Source organism: Fukomys damarensis, unplaced genomic scaffold (genome assembly GCF_012274545.1).
Source record: "Fukomys damarensis isolate Sample0158 unplaced genomic scaffold, DMR_v1.0_HiC HiC_scaffold_31, whole genome shotgun sequence".
Lineage (NCBI taxonomy): Eukaryota > Metazoa > Chordata > Mammalia > Rodentia > Bathyergidae > Fukomys > Fukomys damarensis.
In genome coordinates, this window is record NW_022900943.1 from 11933042 (window position 1) to 11952747 (window position 19706).

The 19706-nt window shown below is 35.6% G+C and overlaps 1 protein-coding gene across 3 annotated transcripts in view; it reads right to left on the bottom strand.

Moving 5' to 3' along the window:
* Positions 1 to 1984: 1984 nt before the first annotated feature.
* Il33 (interleukin 33) overlaps positions 1985 to 19706 on the bottom strand; it is a 35843-nt gene continuing 18121 nt past the window's right edge. The window contains exons 2-9 of one of the 3 annotated variants that reach the window (XM_010620818.3): positions 17797 to 17852; positions 13448 to 13555; positions 8123 to 8248; positions 7503 to 7622; positions 6080 to 6187; positions 5224 to 5274; positions 4227 to 4324; positions 1985 to 2877 (exon numbers count right to left, since the gene is read on the bottom strand). In XM_010620818.3, coding sequence (XP_010619120.1) covers positions 2686 to 2877; positions 4227 to 4324; positions 5224 to 5274; positions 6080 to 6187; positions 7503 to 7622; positions 8123 to 8248; positions 13448 to 13544 — 792 coding nt within the window. In that variant the 5' untranslated portion in view covers positions 13545 to 13555; positions 17797 to 17852 and the 3' untranslated portion in view covers positions 1985 to 2685. The remainder of the gene's footprint in view (positions 2878 to 4226; positions 4325 to 5223; positions 5275 to 6079; positions 6188 to 7502; positions 7623 to 8122; positions 8249 to 13447; positions 13556 to 17796; positions 17853 to 19706) is intronic. The other 2 variants (XM_010620819.3, XM_010620820.3) reach the window with 2 other exon arrangements.

The window sequence follows — 19706 nt, forward strand, 5'->3', positions numbered from 1 at the left end:
AGATTATCCCATGGTCCCAGATCTAATGAATAAGGAGCATGAGGACACACTGTAATGTAAACTGCCAAACCAAAATCAGTGTGTGACACGGAGCATTGTCCTAGTGGAGGAAAACTGCCTGTTTCTCAGGCTGTTTTCTTGTTTTTTAAACATAATAAGCCCTTTTAATGTTCACATGTAGTTTCTTTTTTTGTCACATGTAGTTTTTTAAACACTCTTATAAGTTCTTATAATAGTCAGAAGTCACCGTAGTGTTCCTGGGTACAATCTCAGCTGGTATAATTCCATTAGGGTCAAAAAACACAATCAACATCACCTTGATTTTGGATTTTAATTGATATGCTTTTTTGCATAAAAAGTGGGTGGTCTTCATGGAGAACTCTTAACTTTGGTCTCAGAATTATAAACATAGACCAAAGTTTCATCTCCTCTGATGACATTTCTTAAAAAGCTATAATCTGAAGAAGCATGATCAAACAACTTTAATGAAATGTGTTGTTTGTGATTCATGATTTACAACACACCTTAAAACACACCTTCTCTCAATCATAACTAATACTAACTGACTACACCAGACAAATTGAAACTTGTCAGACTTTCTTACTAAGGTTCAAGGCATTGCTTCTCATATTGAAGATGCCTACCTTTCCACTGTGTGACACTTTGTAATGGCATTCTTTATATTCCCTGGTCACATTTTGTAGTAACTACATTGTAGTTACTCCAGTCTCAGAAATTGCCAAATATTGGAATATTTGTATATATATTTTTAGTGCTAATGATTGCATCCAAGGCATTGTGAATGATAGTCAAGTGCTCTACCGCTAAACTACATCCCCGTCCTTTTTTATTTTTATTTGGAGACAGGGACTTGCTAAATTTCCCAGGCTGTCCTTGCAATTGGGATCCTCCTGTCTCAATCTCCCGAGTAGCTAGGACTACAGGCATGTACCACTTCTGGTTTATACATTTGAATATTGATCAACACTCATTGTAGTAATGGTTGATACTGTTTTTAAAAAATAAAAATAAGACACAAGAAATAAACAGTTGTCTCAAAAGAAATTTAAATGCATCAGAAATTTTAGGTAAATTTCTGATGCAGGTACATGTTGGCTGAGCTTGAATAAAAGTCACCCAGTACTTCCTTTGTGCTTGTTACCACAACAGACACTGAGAAAACAAAGGCAAAATAGACACAGTTCCTTCCCTGGAAAATCTTAGGTTTGAGTCCCAAATTATCAGACAGATAACCCAGTCTATGTATCAGTTTTTATAGATTGGGGTATGCTTACTTTCACTTAAGAATTCCAGAATACTGTGTCATCTTATGATAAAAGCACTGAGGCCACACATACTTTTGAAAAAATGGTTTATTCCAGTTGATAAGTAAGGTAATGGATATATTTGGTTACTTAATAATTATTTTACATTTATTGTACATATGCATATGGTCCATCCTTTGGTGTTTTTCAGAGAGAATGATTAGATTCTACTTTTATTTTGTCTCCATAGTAAAATTATTGACAAATTAATGAAACAAAGTTATACTGTTCTATCATCGTATAATTTTATACAGTAATTCTAAGCCTCTTTTACTTTGTTTCATGAACAATTATATCTTATAGGTTTCAACAAACTAGATTTCAGAAATAGTCATATATTATGTCTCCTGTTATGTTGGTCATTTATTGTAAGTGTTCAGCCTATGAAGCACCGTTGAAATTCAGGCTTTAAAATAAGCAAAAAATAAAGTCAAAACATTCCTTTAGTAGTTAATAATGTTACTGTATGGTTGAGCATAAATTTTCCTACTTTTCAACAGCAGAGTACAAAGACATTGAAATAAAAATGTTGCCATCTAAATGGAAACAAAGCTTATGTTCATAGAGAGGTTTGAAGGGGTTCAAGGGAGGGCAGAGGAATGGGAAAAAAATAAGAATTAAGATTTATCATGTACAGGTACAAATTCTCAATGATTAATATCATAAGGTATACCTAAAAACTACCAATATACTCAATAAAATTTTTTTGAAAATGTTGTCTTCAGTAGGTGTATATAAGTAGGTGTATATAAAATTTTACAATGTCAGGTAGAGCTTGTAGAGGTCAGACAAAATGAGGTGCAAGAGATATATTAAGGATATGTTGGTCATAATAACTAAAGAAGGGACAGAAATTAAATTCCACAGTGAGCAGAATCTTTGAGAAGCTGGACAAAAAGAAGACTTGTACACACAAGAAGCAAAGATTAGAAGAAATTTTATCCAGCATGATGGAGTCTGTCAGAAGTCATAGATCTTTGGAAACCAGTATCAGAAGGCCATAGTATAGCATAGCATGCATAGTATACCAGTTAATATTTAAAAGTTAATTTTATGTCTCTCTTCAGTCCTCATAGGTTAGAGGACTTCACTCTGCCATGATACTTGGATCTCCTGCTACTTGGGTGCCCTAACATATGTTGTGACTCCATTCTTTAAAAGTCAGCAAGGTTTTTTAAAGTCAATACTGAATTCATACTTTTATTAAACATTGTAGTGATACAGAATGAAATAAAGACAGAACTTCAGGATTAGAAAAAATATTTTTACACATATAAGAAAAATCTTATACAGCATTCTTATCCCTACTCCAATGACAGCATTTGAATTGCTCATGCCCGACCCACAGCTTTCCATCATATTAAATCTGAGAGAGCTTAAACATGATATTCTCACTACTTGGATTCTTTCCTTCTATTAGAGCAAGATGATTATCTTTTACTCCTATGTATGTTCCACGATTACTCTTACATTCAAATGAAACGAATTCAGAGGACTCCTTATGAAGGACAAAGAAAGCCTGGTCTGGCAATGTGGTTTCACATTTTTGGAGCTGAAGAAACAAGAGAAAAAGCCATCAGTATGTGAGTGGGAAGTACAGAATCAACTTTTCCTTCCTGTGTTAGATGCTAAAGAGAATGATTATTTATAAATTGATATTTCTAGCAAGCCTACTTACTCAATAGGAGGAAGGAGGGAGGAAGAAGTAAAGGACAAAGGTTGGCACAGAATTTGACTTAATTGCTGACAGTAAATATATTTAGAGGGGTAATATCTCTCACAATGACTAGATCTGGATGCAGCAGTTTTTTTTTTTTTTTTTTTTTTTTTTTTTTGTTAAGTACTATCTGTAAAACCTTAGACATTTTGCTTTACCTCTCAAGGATCAATTTTTTAGTATAGTCAATTTTCTAGATGAGTTACTTCTCAACCTATAGGCATATGATTAATATAAATTATTATTATTTTAAGCTATTAAGTTTTAGGGATAGTTTGTTACACAGCAGTAGCTGACCAATATAATTACTTCATCAGAGGCTTACTTTGAGAATTAAATGAGAGTGCGTCCAAAGTATTTAGCAAGTGATTGGTATATAATAGAGAGCTCAGTAGGAATTATCTTTATTATTGAATAGTCATATATGCTAGGCACTGTATTATGTACACTTAGAAATCTTTTGTTAATGAAAATGCTGGGTACCGTACAATGTATAGTAATGCTTTAGATGACTGTATTATCTTTATAATTTTTATGCATTCATATAATTTATCTTATTATTGTACTTTTCATGTTTTCATCTTTGCTTCTTTGGCTTGTTTGTTCTTCAATATGTTAATAATTCCTTATCACGACCAATATAATGCTACTATTTACTAAGTAAAGAATATGCAGCAAATCCTGTGGTTGCAATGCAGATTGTTATTTTATCCATAAATCATGACATATGGAGATATTTGCTACTCTCCTTTTAGGAGACTTGGGACATAAAATTCTTTCACTGAGAAACACTTCCTAGAAGAGCACAATGTAGTTGTAAAACGAAATAGAATTTGAGATCATTCTGTGTAGCAGCATTTTTCAAACTTTAATGAAATTGTGAATCTCCTGGAGACTTGTTAAGATGCTGAAATTCTGACTCAGGCAAGGAAGAGCTTGAAATCTTGCATTTCTTACAAGTTCCCAGGTGATTTTATGAAGCCGGCAGAGACACTTTGAGTAGCAAGGTCACATACAGTATTACACTTTTCTTAATTCCCTCTCTACCCAGAAGCAAGCCAGTAGTTGTAAGTGTTTTATTTACAACAGCACAAACTGAACTCCTTTGAAATACTCCAAACACAATACCCAAATATACACAAATAGATGTAATCAACTACGATATATAATCACGTTTCTGTTACCTCCACAGAGTGCTCCTTCTTGTTGGCATGCAACGAGAAGTCTGTGTCTTTTGTAGGACTCAAATTTACCATTAACAGCTTGCCATCAACACCGTCACCTTGAAATCACAAGATAATTATGTGAGGTAACGCACTTGTTAATTGGCTGGATTTAACCACCCCACAATATATATACTTCTAAAATTCATATTGTATATGATATACACACATATTATATATATAATTGTATCTGTCAATTAAAAATGAAGAAAGGAAAAATCATAAATTATAAAGTTAAGACTTGGTAACACAACTTCAACGAATTTAACACCCAGGAAAAGAGTGTGATTTTTAAGCAAAATTGCTTAGAAATATTTGAGTCATTATTAGGAAAGTAGAGGTACTTCTAAATCCTTTAAAGAAGAGAGGTTAGTTTTTAAAAATATGTTTTCAGGTTGGACCCTTGCAACTCTGATGGGCACTTCTCTGGGCATTAGCTCCCCTATCTGTCTATAAAACTGCGGATAGTTGTCTCCCAATATTCACCTCCTCTTCTTATATACTAGAATATTTCCTAGCCTGCCTTCTGTGGCTAAGTGTAGCAATAGGATTAAGTTCTGACCAGTGTGAGATGAATGGAAGTGTTGGATGCAACTTCCAGCTCTAAGGGAGACTACATGTTCGTCTGCATGTGCTAATTAGATGTTGTTAAGGTGGCAGGGAATCTTAAAACTACTGGTATGTAGATGCTAGCAGAGGCACAAAATAGAAGCTCTGTATCCAGATGATCTTTGAGCAGAACTGTCTAAGAGATATTTATTACATATAGCTAAGCCTTTATCCTTTTAATCTAAAAGTTGATGAGATGGAATAAATTCTCTCTGGATCTAAAATTTTATCATGACCTTAGGTTGCACAGAACATTTTGAAACTGTCTTCCTTTTCCTTGGGTATTTTGAATTTAGCTTTACCTCAAAGTTAAGAATTTAAACACTAGCTAGCCAGGCTTCCAAATTACCTGATTCACTTGAGGGATACTGAGACTCATAGTAACGCAATAGTACCTTGTCTGAAAGAGAATGCATAAAATCACTTTGCTGACAATGTAATTTTATAAAAAAATTCAAGTCTATCATACATAGTACATAGTGCCAGAAAATATCCTCCCTATTTATTATGCATCAACAAAAGTAAAGCTTGTGGTTCTAAGAAAGATCTCAAAAAGTGAATATACTCTGATGAATTCTTCAAAATACTTATTAAAATATTTAAAACAGGTGGGACGGGTAGGGGAAGGGTAAAAAGGGAAAAGAAAAAAATGTGAGATAATGAAAAGATGGAAATAAAGTGGCTGTAGATGGGGAGGGGAGGAGGGGGTGAAGGGAGGGCAGGGACAAGGGGAAAAAATGAGAACCAAGACTTGTCATGTAGAGGTACAAGATCCCAACAATGAATGTAACTGTACTGTATCCCTAAAATGTACCAATAAACTCAATTAAAACTGAAAAAATTATTTAAAACATTACAGCAATGGCATATCCTTTTGCTAAAGATTGTACTTTGGTGATGTCTGTAAGGCTGGAAGGATCTACTGGGTAATTTAGAATAGAAAATACATGTGGTCCCTCTTTCCATATTTCCCAGCAGATACACTTAATAATATCTGCATTTTCCCCTGAAGAATCCTATAAACTACTGAGTCCTTTTCCACAGTGATTTCTAGACATCCACAGCCAATGCATTGAAATGAATTAGCACAGAGCATGAAATCTCTTTGCTACAACTGAATTAATCCATTGTAGATGGTTTGCTAGATTTAATTTTAATTTATCGGTCATAATTTATATAATTATAGATATAAGGAAGTATTCTACCTTTTTCTTGGTCTTTGCCCAAGTCTTCAACATTGATCACATAACTTCCATCCTCCAAAACAAAACTAATGGATTGATCATTGTATGTACTTAGGGAAGCACAAGATTCTGTAACAAGTGAAATTGCTATTATAAAGAATTCATAAAACGTGTTCCCGTGAGCAAGTATTTTTAATTTGGCAAAATATTTTTTGAAGTGCTTCACAAAGGTGGCTTTTTGGTTTTTTTTTTCAAATTTGAGCTATACTTAGGCTGAAGCTTTACCTCGTCAAAAGGCTGAGATTAAAGGTGCTAGTCTCCTGAGTGAATGACCTCAGAGCCATGTTAGTGCTAGGTGGGGACAAAGCTGAAAAGTGGCAGGCATTGCTTGTGGAAACCTCCATTTCTACCCCGTAGGGTAAGGAACCATGGGAAAGAAAAGACTACTTTGATAGATTAATGTAAGTGAATGCCCATCTATAAGGTGTGGTGATTTAGGATTTCTAACAATCTGGGAGAGTGCAGATGTAAACCCAATTCTAGACTCTGGCAAAATAACAGTTACAGCTAACTGTTACAGCCCACTTAGAAAATAATATTTTTAAAGCCGTGGGGATAAACTGGAGCAAATTTAGGGCTACCCATATGGGTTCTGCCGAATAAAACCTTATTCTGTATCTGGGCCGAGCACACTTGTAATCTGAGCACTCTGGGAGTCTTGGGCAGGAAGGTGGCAAGTTAGAGCACAGCCTGAAAAATTTAAACAATTTGGCAAGACCCTGTCTGTAAATAAAAAATAAAAAAGGGCTGTGGATGCAGCTCAGTGTGAGGGCTCTGGGTTCAGTCCCCAATACTACAAAATAAATAGTCTAAAAGAAGAACAATCACTGTATCTTCTTTACATTCCAGAACTATACTTGGAAAAATATACAGAATACTAAAGGAGAGTATAAAATATTGAATTTCTATGTGGACTTCTAAGGTAAGGAGTGTTTTGAGGGGGGTTAGTAGCCACGTTTTTTACTGTAATATTTTAAAAAATTTTAAGCCTTCACTGTATTTTTAAAAATTACATATCATTTTTTTGGGGGGGGGATCGAACTCAGACCTTGCACTTGAGAGGCAGGTGGTGGAACCACTAAGCTAAATCCCAGGCTCCACATCTCATTTTCATTAGGAAAAGTGTATGAGATTCCATTCTATATTGTGACAGGTATTTCAAAGTAATGATGCATTGCTGACTATAGAACGTGTGCACATTGTTAGATCAGCTCTGTTGCACCTAGTTTGGACATCACTAGCGGGGTACATCATCAGCAAGTAGACAGAAATTGCGGATACATGTGAAGACACAGATTTAGATCTACTCCCTGGAGCAGCATTTGCTAGGGTCCTGTGTCTTCCTCCTTCTTCAACCCTATTCCTCTCCTGTGACCTGTCATACCTCCAATACTTGGCATATCTGATGCTTTATGCTCTTGGATCTCATATACTTTAAGGACAGAGTTTTTCATGATAGGCTGTTCATAGGCAAGTAGCTGATACTGTTGTTTGTGTGTTCCACCTGCAAAAGAGGAAGGAAGAACTATCAGTCTCTGCTCTGGACAGATGCCATGCTCTTTTGATGAGTCACAGTCAAGACTGCTTGCTGAATGTGGTAACCATCTCAGGAATTTGGCCCCCCGTGGTCTGACAGAATCAATACCTTCTGTTCACTCATACCTCAGAAGAGTATATGAAGAAGAATAAACATGCAAAGAGAAGAATATTCAAAGAGCAACTGCTATGGACCTTTTAGTTTACTTCTGTTAAATAAAACAAACACCAACATTGTAAAATACATTCATACATAATATTGTATCCTGTTTTTGCTTAACATTGTAACTTAATCATTTCTCTCATGCTTCACAACTTGATAGACACTTTTGAAACAGCCAGTAAAAAGTTTTATCATTTTTACTCTTTTCCTCATGCAAAATTTGGGTAAGGAAAAAAATTAATATATTCAGATTGGTAAGCAAAGGCTCATTGCTATTTCTAGGAAATGCAATTTCTTTCCCTTACCTGTTTTTAGTGAACATCGTTTGGTGATTTCTTTCCTAAAGTAGCAGGCTTTCTTTTTTATGGTAAGCCCAGAGCGTAGCTTCATGTAGTACTCGTGGCAGATTTCTTCAGCCTTCTTTTGGCATTCTAAAGAGTTGAAAAAATTGTGATACTGTTGCATTCTAACCTTTATCATCTTCCAAACCCTAAGTGTAACGGACCAAAAAAGTAAGTACAGATTCAGTGTCTTGAGACCAGTCATGTTTCAAGCTTCAGAGCTCTTTAGATCTTACAATTGTAATGTAGAGCATATACTGTCTATATGTAGCACCTCCAACAGGGACTAGGGTAGCACTCCTTAATGAAACATTAATTTTATAATGAAACCTGAAGTTTTACGGAGTGAAATAAAGACCTCATTTTAGTTCAGCTCAGGATTTAATGGACTAATGAGTTCAGGTTGAATTTTGCTGCCAAATGACTCATGGAAACCTTTTGATCTTTGGAAAGAGTTTTTTGGTTTGCAAAATTTCATGTGAAAGAACATGAGCCCATACCAAATATACACCAACCTTTGCCTAACTCAGGGGATGTGTTCATGGCCATATGAAATCTGAGACTTTTCTACTTATCTAGAACATACTTTTGAATAGTTTTGGCGAGATGGCTGTATTCTATAAAGGTCACTGATATTAAAATAACAGTCATTTACTGATTATCCACAGTGAACCACACAATGTACTAACCATTAATTTAATCCTTCATAATAATCTTGCAAGGTAGATAGTTTTGCAGATGATAATATGAGGCTCTTTAGGAGGCAGGACACTTGCCCAAGGTTACATGGCTGGTGAGAAGTGACTGAGCAAGGTCTAATAACAAAGCTATTCTTTAAAAGAAAGGCCAGCGATTTGGCTCAGTGGTTTCGCTGCCTGCCTTGCAAGCACAAGGACCTGAGTTTGATCCATGGTACCACAAACAAACAAACAAACAAAAAAGAAAAGAAAATGCTACACTGCAATTGGAGGGACTAAGAAAATGAAAATTCACATTAAATCAGTGGAAGTAGAAAAGTTAATCGATAATTCTTAGTTCATTTATCCAAAGAAAAATTTGTCTCACACATAAACTTACAAATGAAATGACAGTTGTAATATGTCATATGATCTCAATTTTCAACATTGTAGTAAATGAATTATTAAGTAATTTATGTAAGATTGTCAAATTTCAATTATTCACAGTAATGCAGAAAAAAATAGTTATTCTTGACCAAGGAGCCATTCTGTGATTTTTTTTCCTAGAAGATTTGCCTTCCAAATATAATGCTTTTTAAAGCCAAGTGGAATAAACTTTTATTATCTAGTAGTTTGCATTATCCACATGATGCCTGCAATTTAGATCAGAAGCTGTTTTTCACATCTGTCCTGAAATGCCCTAATATCATTTCACAATTCAGCAATTTCATCTACAACATCTCATTTTATAAAGTACTCTTACAGTTACAAAGATAATTTACAAAGGTAACTAGAGCTAGAGCCAGCAGCATATTTGATCTGATGACTAACACAATACTTTCTAAACTGGCTCACATTGTCCCTTTAAAGGTAAAAGACCTAAGACCATACTGAAAGCATCCTCATTCTCACATGCTTGTCTTTATTTTGTGGTCAGCATTACACAGGGGACATGACAGCCATGTCTAATATCACATTTGGAGTCTCTGGAGCAAAATATGAGTCTTGGGGAATTCAAAGTGAGGGTCATGATATTGAGGGAGGTATTCGAGAGGTAAAATAAGAAACCTAGGGATTAAGAAGGAGTTATAGATGTAGGCACTAGCATCTCGTGGGATAACTGCTCGATATAATTCACAGGTAGTGTAATTATATTTGAAGTGTTGCCAGACATGGTAGCACTTTCCTGTCATATGAGCTACTCAGGAGGCTGAAGCAGGAGAATCATGTGTTGGTTAATCTTGGTTGTCAACCTGATTGATTGCACTAGAAATGCTTCTGGGTGTGCCTGGATGAGTCATTAGAACATGGTCTTGGGGCCCATTCCTGGTTCCCAGCCCCTTCCTCCTGGGCTTTTCCCCTGCCCTCTGCTTCTCAGATGCCATGAGTTGAGCAGCTTTCCTTCCCCAAAGCCTTCCACCATGTTTCTATCTCAGAGCCAGGAGAATGTGCATTGAAACCTCTGAAACTGTCAGCAAAAATAAAGTTCTTCTCCCTCTAGTTCTCTTACTACTTTATGCCCTTCAGCTACCTGTGGCATTTGACTCTGGGGACCACATCTTTCTTTGAACCCCTCTTCTCTTATTGCCAGATCACCCTTGTTTCTCTTGGATCGGTCCATCTGTCTCTGTTAGTTCTGCTCCTAAAATATCAAGGCTTTCTTTCTTTCTCCTTTCTAAACTTTCTTTCTGGGCAATCTTGCTTGCTACAATGATTTCAGTCATCTGTGTAGAGGCTGATGACTCCTAGAAGTGGAACTGTGTCTATCTTTGTTCTCATCTGTTTCTCTTTCTTTACATAGCATTTTGATTTAGCAACCTTAAAATATCTCTATATCTGTGTTTCCTCTTGAATGAATTCTGGCCATCTCTACCTGAAAGATCTATAGATACTCCAAACTAAGATATGCCAGTCATCATCATCACCAAAATGTCCTTATTTCTACGCCCAGTATATTTCCTTTGAATTCCCTTCTTGAAGAACAGTACAGCTACCTACCATTTTCTTCCCAATTATTAAATCAGAAAGCTGAGAATCATCCATTTTTCTCTTTCTGTCCTTCAGTGTATTCAGTATACCATTAAGTCTTACTGATTTCACCTTCCAGATTTATCTGAACAGTTCTTGCTTCAACAGCACATATACCAAATTTATCTGAACTGCAGCCTTTCCTCTCCATTGTTATCTTGGGTCAGGCCTTCGTCATTAGTCCTCTACGTGAATGCAGTAAAACTAACTAGTTTCTATTCTACTCTTTCCCCCTTACTCTATCTTTATACCACCAGTGTGATCTCTTTAAAAACGTTGTATCATTCCCCAGTTAAACATTTTTAGGGATCCCCTACTGTCCACAAGATGAAGTTGAAACTCCTTGAATAACAAAGATCTCACATGGATAGAGTCAACGGGGTTGAGTGCTACCTATTTTTAGCCAACTACTGCCATGCAGGGACATGGGTCCAGTGTTTTTTGTTTTTGTTTTGTCTTTTTGGTACCAGGGATCAAACTCGGGACTTTGTGCTTGCGAGGCAGGTGGTGGTAGCACTGAGCTACCTTGTGTTTATATTTTTAGATTTACTTTATTAGTACATGTGTGTAGTACATGATGTTTACATTCCTTGTGGGGAGTTGATACAAAATGGAGCATTATATGTACATCTTAATTCCTTTTTTCATCTCACCCATCTCTTTATCCCTTTCTTTTGTTTTTTTAGGAGAGAAACTACACATTTCGATTCTTAGGGAAAATCTCCTAAGTTTTAAAAGTTGCTTCAATTTAAAAAATCAGTAATACTACTGAAGTCAAACAAAACACTTCTGCTGGATGAGTCTGTCCAGGGCTTCCATATGTGACCTCTGGCTAGATTCATGAATGAAGGAGACTGGGTTGTGAGTGAAGAGAGAATGTTAATGAACACAAGTGAAAGGAAGCAGGAGAGGAGAAAAGCCTGACCCTGAGGAATCTTTCTGGAAACTGGGAAGGTGTGAAGTTTGGAAAGAGCCTTTCCTCCAGGTCAGGCAGTTCTGTACTCCATTGGCACCAGTGGTGAACTGTCCGGAGCAACCAGAACTAAGATGGGATTTTCTTCCATATATGGATACCTGTTGTGGTGAGATACTGAGTTTTGTGACTTTGTGACCTATAGATTGTTGGATTCTGGTAACCTGAGGTAGGAAAACGAGTTAAATAATGCTTTCTGGCCCTTCTGCTTGGGACCTCAGAGCAGAAATTTATTTAGAAAAATAAGATATTTGTTACATTTTGAGTTTTGAAAAGTAGTTCATTCCTATCACAAACACCACATAGATACCTGTTAAATTTTAACTAGGGGTGTTTAATAATTATAGTTTTAGTATTAAACTAGCCAGTGTTATTGGAAAGAAGATCTGCTGAAAGCATGATAAAAAAATACAGATAATGTGATGTATTTCAAAGCCATGCATATCACTTGGTGATTATCACTGACTTCTACATGGTATAGATAAATAGGGCCACAGCACCCATAAGGAGAAGATATTTTTTAACTTTGGCATTGACCCCAGTACATCTGGGTGTGTCTTCACCTTCATTCTAGTAACTACAAACAGCCCTTATTTCCTGGGTTTGGGATAAAATGCATTTTTTTATTAAGAAGGTATTCAGGGTCATGGGGTAACTTTCACTGAGTCACTTTCTGCAAAGAGCATTTTGATTCATCTACAATTACAAAGGTTAATTTAACTCATTTCCTAGTTATTCAGAAACTCTTGTCAAGTTAATGTTTTCCTGGTTACTAAAGAGCAGTGGCAGACAGAAGGGCACAGAAATGACATTGTTTAACACTGTTTTCTCTTCTGGCCTTAAAGGTGTTCAGGGAAAGGGTAAGAAGCATGAAGGACAAGGGTACTCTAATCTCTACCATTATTTCTCATCCTCCATTTTTTCTGCGGTCCACCAGCTTCTATGAACTGTCTTTTCTGTTACTTCTCCCATGTGGAGATATTTGTATAAATTTGCATGATTCCTTTTCTAGGTAGATAATTTCACAGCCATTTCATCTCAGCTTTATTGATTTTATTTTTATTTTATCTTATTCTGAGCTCCAAGTTTGTAACTAGATAAACTTGGACATCATCTGGTTAATTCTGTTCCATTTGGGGCCTGGATTATTCATATATCTTCCCCTGTTACTCTCTCCATCAGTAGTTGCAAGTCAAAACTCCATGTATGATACACAAAAGGTCTTAACAAATATTTTGTTGAATGACAGTGGATCAGTTTAGAATGTTTTGGTTAATTAGGGGAAAAGTTGGGAATTACCTGGTGGCAAGGGGTGTGGCGAGAGTAAATATTCTTTTATATCAAAGTCTATAATTACTTTTACACTATTCATAGGCTTAAATTATCTGCACTATTCCTATCCCATGATGTATTAAATAAGTACAAGTTGGTTATAGCCTATTCAAAACCAAGGTCTGTCAAATTAAGCCTTTATGAGCTATCTTTTTTTGTTTCAGTTCTTATATTCCCAGTAGCTTTTGGTACAATTTCATTTATGATTATTGGAATAATAAAGATTTCATACCATATTTTAAAATAGTGTATAAAAAATAGGAATACTTAAGTCCTTACTTCGTTGTCTGCATGATTTTATCAGGGCTTTGTCACCTCTCCTGTTCAGCTTTGCTGAAGAAATTTTAGAGGTTGAATACTTCATTTTAGGCTTCATTTTTCAGGCCTCTGTTGGATTAAAATATCATGTTAATTCAACTATCTCAACTTGAAAACAAACAAATAACCATAACTAATACAGCATAAAATTGATAACACAACTACATAGTAAAAATAATTATGATAGTAAAATTTGAGTGTAGTACTCTGGCCATATGTTTATAGTATAACACAGTCACAACAAAAAATTGCAAAGAAATCTTAAACTTTACTTACTGTATTTATTGTCAGTAGTAATATTGCTATTGAAATTCTAAAATAGTTTTTTTATAGTGCAAAGCAAATAGATATATTGATGTTACATAATTTTCACTGAAAGGGGAAGGAGATATAAAGATACAATTGAAGCCAAGAGGAAAAAAAATCCCTATCATGTAATTTGAGTCAGCAATAAATAAATGCCCAGACATAAACGTGTGCCCATATCTTAATTTCTAAGTTCTTTTTCCACTAGAAGGAACTCCAGATCTGGGGCTAGGAAAATACCAGTGAATATGGAACATTTTGTTGTACCAGAAAGCAGTGAATCTTTCAAAAACTAGAGAGGTTGTGTTGAAAGCATATATGAGCTAATTTAAAGAGACTCTCCCTAGCCAAATCTGGCACAATCTGAGTGTAGTATTTATAATAATAATTTATAATAATAATAATAATAGTGATTGTCTATATGTATTTAATGAAAAAGAAACAAGTCCATAGTTTTCCTCAAGAATGAATTAATATAAAGTGATGTATTCATTACAGCAGAAATTATAGAATTAGAAAAACCAAAATTAATTAAAAATAATGTATATATTAACTGTACCAATAAAATTAATAAAAGAAAAATAAAGAAAAACCACCATCTTGTAGTTCCCAGCCTAATTCAGTCAAGGATTAGACAATGGATGTTCTATTTTATAGTCAGTCTATGTCACAGTGTCATATCATACTGAAAGAATACAGAATTCTCTCATAAATTACAGAAAGCCCCATGTTCTTTCGGTATAATCTTGCAAGCTAGCTTCGTAATAAGATGTGACACTGTTGCTATGATTGTAGAAGCAGCAGAATTTCTGCTCCAGTTTTACACTCTTTCTGACCTTTCCTAGAATTCTACCAATACTTCATTGCTGATTTTGTTTTTAAAGACTGATCTCTCTTTTTTTTTTAATTGAGTTTATTGGTACATTTAGGGATACAGTACAGTTACATTCATTGTTGGGATCATGTACCTTTACATGGCAAGTCTTGATTCTCATTTTTTTCCCCTTACCTCTGCCCTCCCTTCACCCCCTCCTCCCCTCCCCATCTACAAACACTTTATTTTCATCTTTTCATTCTCTCACATTTTTTTCTTTTCCCGTTTTGTTCTTCCCCTACGTATCACACCTTCCCTACACCTTTAGCTCCTTTCCTCCCATTTCTAAATGTCAGTAATCTTATTAGAATCTTATGCATTGTTGCAGAATATTCACACCAGGGAAACTATTTGGTATTTACACATGCGGGACTTATTTATTTCACTTAGCAGTATATCTTCAATATGTATCCGTTTTCCTATGAATGAATCTATTCTCTCGCTCTTTATGGCTGAGTAATATTCCATTTTATAGAAAAACCACAACTTCTTTATCCAGTTTCCAACGGATGGGCAAATAGGTTGTTTCCAAGATTTAGCTATTACAAACTGTGCCGCTATAAACATGGGTGCACATATTTCTCTGTGATATGATTCTTTTAGTTCTCTTGGAAAGATACCCAACAGAGGGATGGCTGGGTCAAATGGAACCTCCAGTCCAAGCTCTTTGAGGTATCTCCATATTGATTTCCATAGTGGTTGCACTAGTCTGCACTCCCACCAACAATGGAGGAGGGTTCCTTTCTCCCCACAACCCCGCCAACATTTTTTAGTGTGTGATTTCTTGATAGCAGCCATTCTTTGTGGGGTGAGGTGGAATCTCAGTGTTTTTTTCATCTGCATCTCTCGAATGACCAGTGATGTGGAACATTTTTTCATATATTTTCTTGCTGCTTTTACTTCTTTGTATGAGAAATGTCTGTTCATTTCGGATGCCCATTTTTGGATCGGGTCTTTATATTTGGGGGGACTGATTGTTTTGAGTTCTTTATATATCCTTGATAATAGTCCTTTGTAAAGACTGATCTCTTATTTTGCTACGCTAAAAGAAAACCCGTTACCCAATGAATGGTTACAATTTAAACCTGCTTTAAACTTCATGTGAATCAGCCCTTCTAGCAGAATAAGAGAGGAATTTCTAGGTTATAGGATTGAGTTTCTGGGTTCAAGGACTCATTAGAAAATAAATTTCATGTAGGTACCTTTATATTTGTCCCTGATAACTCTGTAGAGGTTGAAATTCCAAATTATTTTCTCTAGATGGAGCTAGAATCTTATATGCGAGTAGGCTATAGCCAGCTCCAATGAGGGAACTCCCATAAAGCTAGGCCGGTTGAAGACTCCCTGTTCTCTCAGTCATTCTTGGAGTGAATATTATCTTCACACAGCTTACAGACTTTACACAAACCCCTACTTTTTCTGATTCTCCCACTTTTACTTATCACAAGTGCTTAGAAGCACAGAACTTTATGCATCATTTTACAGAGCCCCCCACTGCCTTTGAATGGACTGAGACTAAAAGATTAAGTGCTTTACCTAGGCTCACAAAGACTACTGGGACCAGAATCTAGTCTCCGGACTTTCATCTTGATACCAGCCCTTCCCCATTCTCTCTCCCTCCATTCCAAGCCCGCCTCCCTCCAACCCCCGGATATAGAAAGAAAGTAATTGCAACCGAACTTTAATGATCTGAGTTGTCGACAGCCTGAAATGCTCAGCCTGTTTTAATCGAAAACAGTTGTCCAGCTTTCAAATGTTACATTTCCAAGTACGGTAGTATGAAGCTGCCATCCCCTGAAGGAGCTACATCTGTATAAAGATCCTGTGACTCTTTATCCTTGACTGAGAAGAGCATCCTAGTTGTGGAGTGATGGAAAGTTCCAGGCTGAGAGAGAAATTTTCTGGGGTTAGCCCTTACAGATACAATAGCCACTTTCTTTTAACCTTTGTATTTGACCTGTAGTCTCACAACTATTAGGTGAACTTCTTGGAATGTATTAAACTTAGAAAAGTGCTCAGCCTCCACCAACCTTCAAGCTAAGAATGCTGTAACATATGATAGCTACAGGAAAGACTTCCTAGCTTTGCCTGCCTACCTAATGCGTCCACAGTAGTGATTTTGTTGAATGTATAGATAAATTTATGACTTTCCTTGTTCTTTTTATTGTAAAAATTGATGTAAGTTATTTCACTTTGGAATATGTTATTCTAAGTAACTTAAATCCATATTCCTGTGCCATGGTCATACATATTGGCTCAGAATAAATAATATTCTTATATTCTTTAAAGTAGGGTTGTATTTCATATCAGAAGTAGTTAATTTTTAACCATAATATATAGAGCAGTGGGTTAGGCAACAATATTGTGGTTAAACTGCATAGAAAATAGTTTAAATAGTACTCTGCACAGAACAGAAACTGACATAACACTTTACTAACATAAAAATTGCACTGCTATGATTTTTGCCTGTTTCTCTTTTATCTAAGGCTACTACACATATCCTAGTCTTCTTAGTCATTAGGAAAAGCTGTATTTCCAAAGAAACTTTATTCCAATCTGTATCTTGTCTATTGGAAAGTCAGAGCTTAATTAGCATAGTAAAGGTGTGGTAGTAAGGGTGTTAGAAGACTCCTGACTACCTTTGCTTACCTAATTGTTTTCAGTAATTATTTGATCTCATAACTTTTGTTTCCCTCTTATCACTACCATGGACTAGCTTGATAGAATATAAGAACTCTGCTTTCAACCAACAGTAACTTACAGAATTCAGCATGATAGGAAACTGAAAAATACCACATTTTATGATGGCATCATTGACACTGAGAAAGTCAATACCTTTTTAAGAACTGTATATATCAAAATTATAATCTGGGAATACTTTGAAGTCCTACTCCAAAAAATAAAGCATTTTTTTCATGTCTACAAGTCTTTTACCTTACTATATACAATCACATTTTTTTTGCCATTTTTTAGGTTAAAATTTACTCTTTACTTTACTTACTTTCCTTTTTAAAAATATTATAATTATTTCAGAGGAGATGGCAGTATAAACACTACTGATTCCTTTTTGCTGTTATTTCCAATAACAGGCAGATAATAAATAGACTTGAACACTGGTTATGACACTCACCTAGACTGTAAATATGAAGGTCCAATCTCAGATGGTGTGATTCCCTGTAGTCAGCACTGGGAATTGATTAATGAAATTAATTCTAGTTCTGCTTATATAAACACATACAAGGATTAAGCAATATTGAGTGACAGCATTTGAAGAATGAGGCAGCATGAGTAGAACTCATTAAATAGATTAGAATGTGTGGGAGCATATCTTTTTCCTATAATCAAATCCTAAACTGAGCTTTCAGATTATTTTAATTGTAACTTTTTTTTTTTTATACCAGGGCTTGAACTCAGGACCTTGTGCTCACAAGGCAGAGATAGTGCCACTGAGCTAAATCCCCAGCCACATTTAGCTATTAATTTTTGTAAAACCTCTGAGACATGAACTATAGGTAGTTTTTTTTGGTTTGTTTTTACTAGAAATAGAGTGTATAAAGGTATAGATTACTTATTTTCTTTCCCTTTTCTATTAAAAGTTGAAAACCTTTTTGGGGGGATTCTTTAATATAAGTTTACAGTACATAATGATTACATTCACTGTAGGGAAGTGATACTTGTACATAACACATTTCAATTCCCTTCTCTCCCCCTCCCTCCACCCTCTTTATTTTTTCCAGTGTCAGATTCATTCATCTTATAAGACCACGTAAAGAAAATTATCATTGTCTTAGTTACTTTTCTCATTACTAAGACAAAATACCCAACACCCAAGGTTAAAAGAGGAAAGGTTTATTGTAGTTCACAATTTATAGAGGTTTCAGTTCCTAGTTGGCTGGCTTCAAGGCAGGGTGGCATGGCAGAGGCGTATAGCAGAGGAAAAACAACTCATGGCAGGCAACAGGCAGCAAAGCAGAAGGCAACAAGCAGCAAAGTAATGAAGCAGCAAGCAACCACCCTGGCTGTCTTCCTGTTCCTTATGTTATACCTAGGCTACACACCCTTAGGGTAGATAGCAGTCACACTTAGGATGGGCCTTCCCATTATCCACATTCAGAACTATGCTAAACTAATCAGTGGACTAATTTAGTACTCACACATCCTTAATCCCAGTATCACACACCTGATCTACCCACCTCCAAAAAAGCCTCACCTATAACCACATGAAGCTTTTGGGGCCATCTAGACACAAGGCATAACAATCATATATACAGATTCAAATCCACACTAATAGTCCAAAGCACATGTAAGATGGTTGTACTAAGACAAGGCATACTTTTAGATACATTGTTTGTTGTGGATCACAATATTTTTCTTTTTCTAAAGTTGAAAACTTTCTAAGTAAATTTTTTCTGTTTATAAAGATGCACATGTGATTAGGAAATGTGTAAATGAAAAGAAAGCATATATACTGTAGATCTTGGCATTCTCTTCAATATTCTAGAAATAGTAGATACATCTATTTTTTAATTTAAAAATTGAATCATATAAGAAATATTTTGTAAGCTGCCTTTTCTGTTTCCAACTAATGCTATCATGAGCATTTTCACATTTTAGAAACATTCTTTTACAGGTAATGTTATACATAGCTTTCAATGGTATAAATGTTTCTTAGCCAGTCTTTTCTTGACTAACACATTGACTATTTCCAGGATTTTCTTTTCCTCCCTCCTTCCCTCTTTTCCTTCCCCTCTTCATTTCTTCTTTCCCCTTCCTCCCTCTTTCTCCCTTCCTTTCCCTTCCCTTCTTTCTTTTTTGTTTTTCTTCCTTCCCTCTCTCTTTCACCTAATCTCAACATTGCAACTGCTAGCTCTTTGTGGGAAAACCTTTCTTATTTCATTTGTAGCATAAATTCCTAGTAGTGGAATTGCAGGATCAAAGAGTACATTCATCATATGGCTTGACAGGCTAAACTGACTTCCAATAGTTTGTATTGATTTATACGTCAGCAGTCTACATGAATGCCCTTTTCTCTATTTCTCA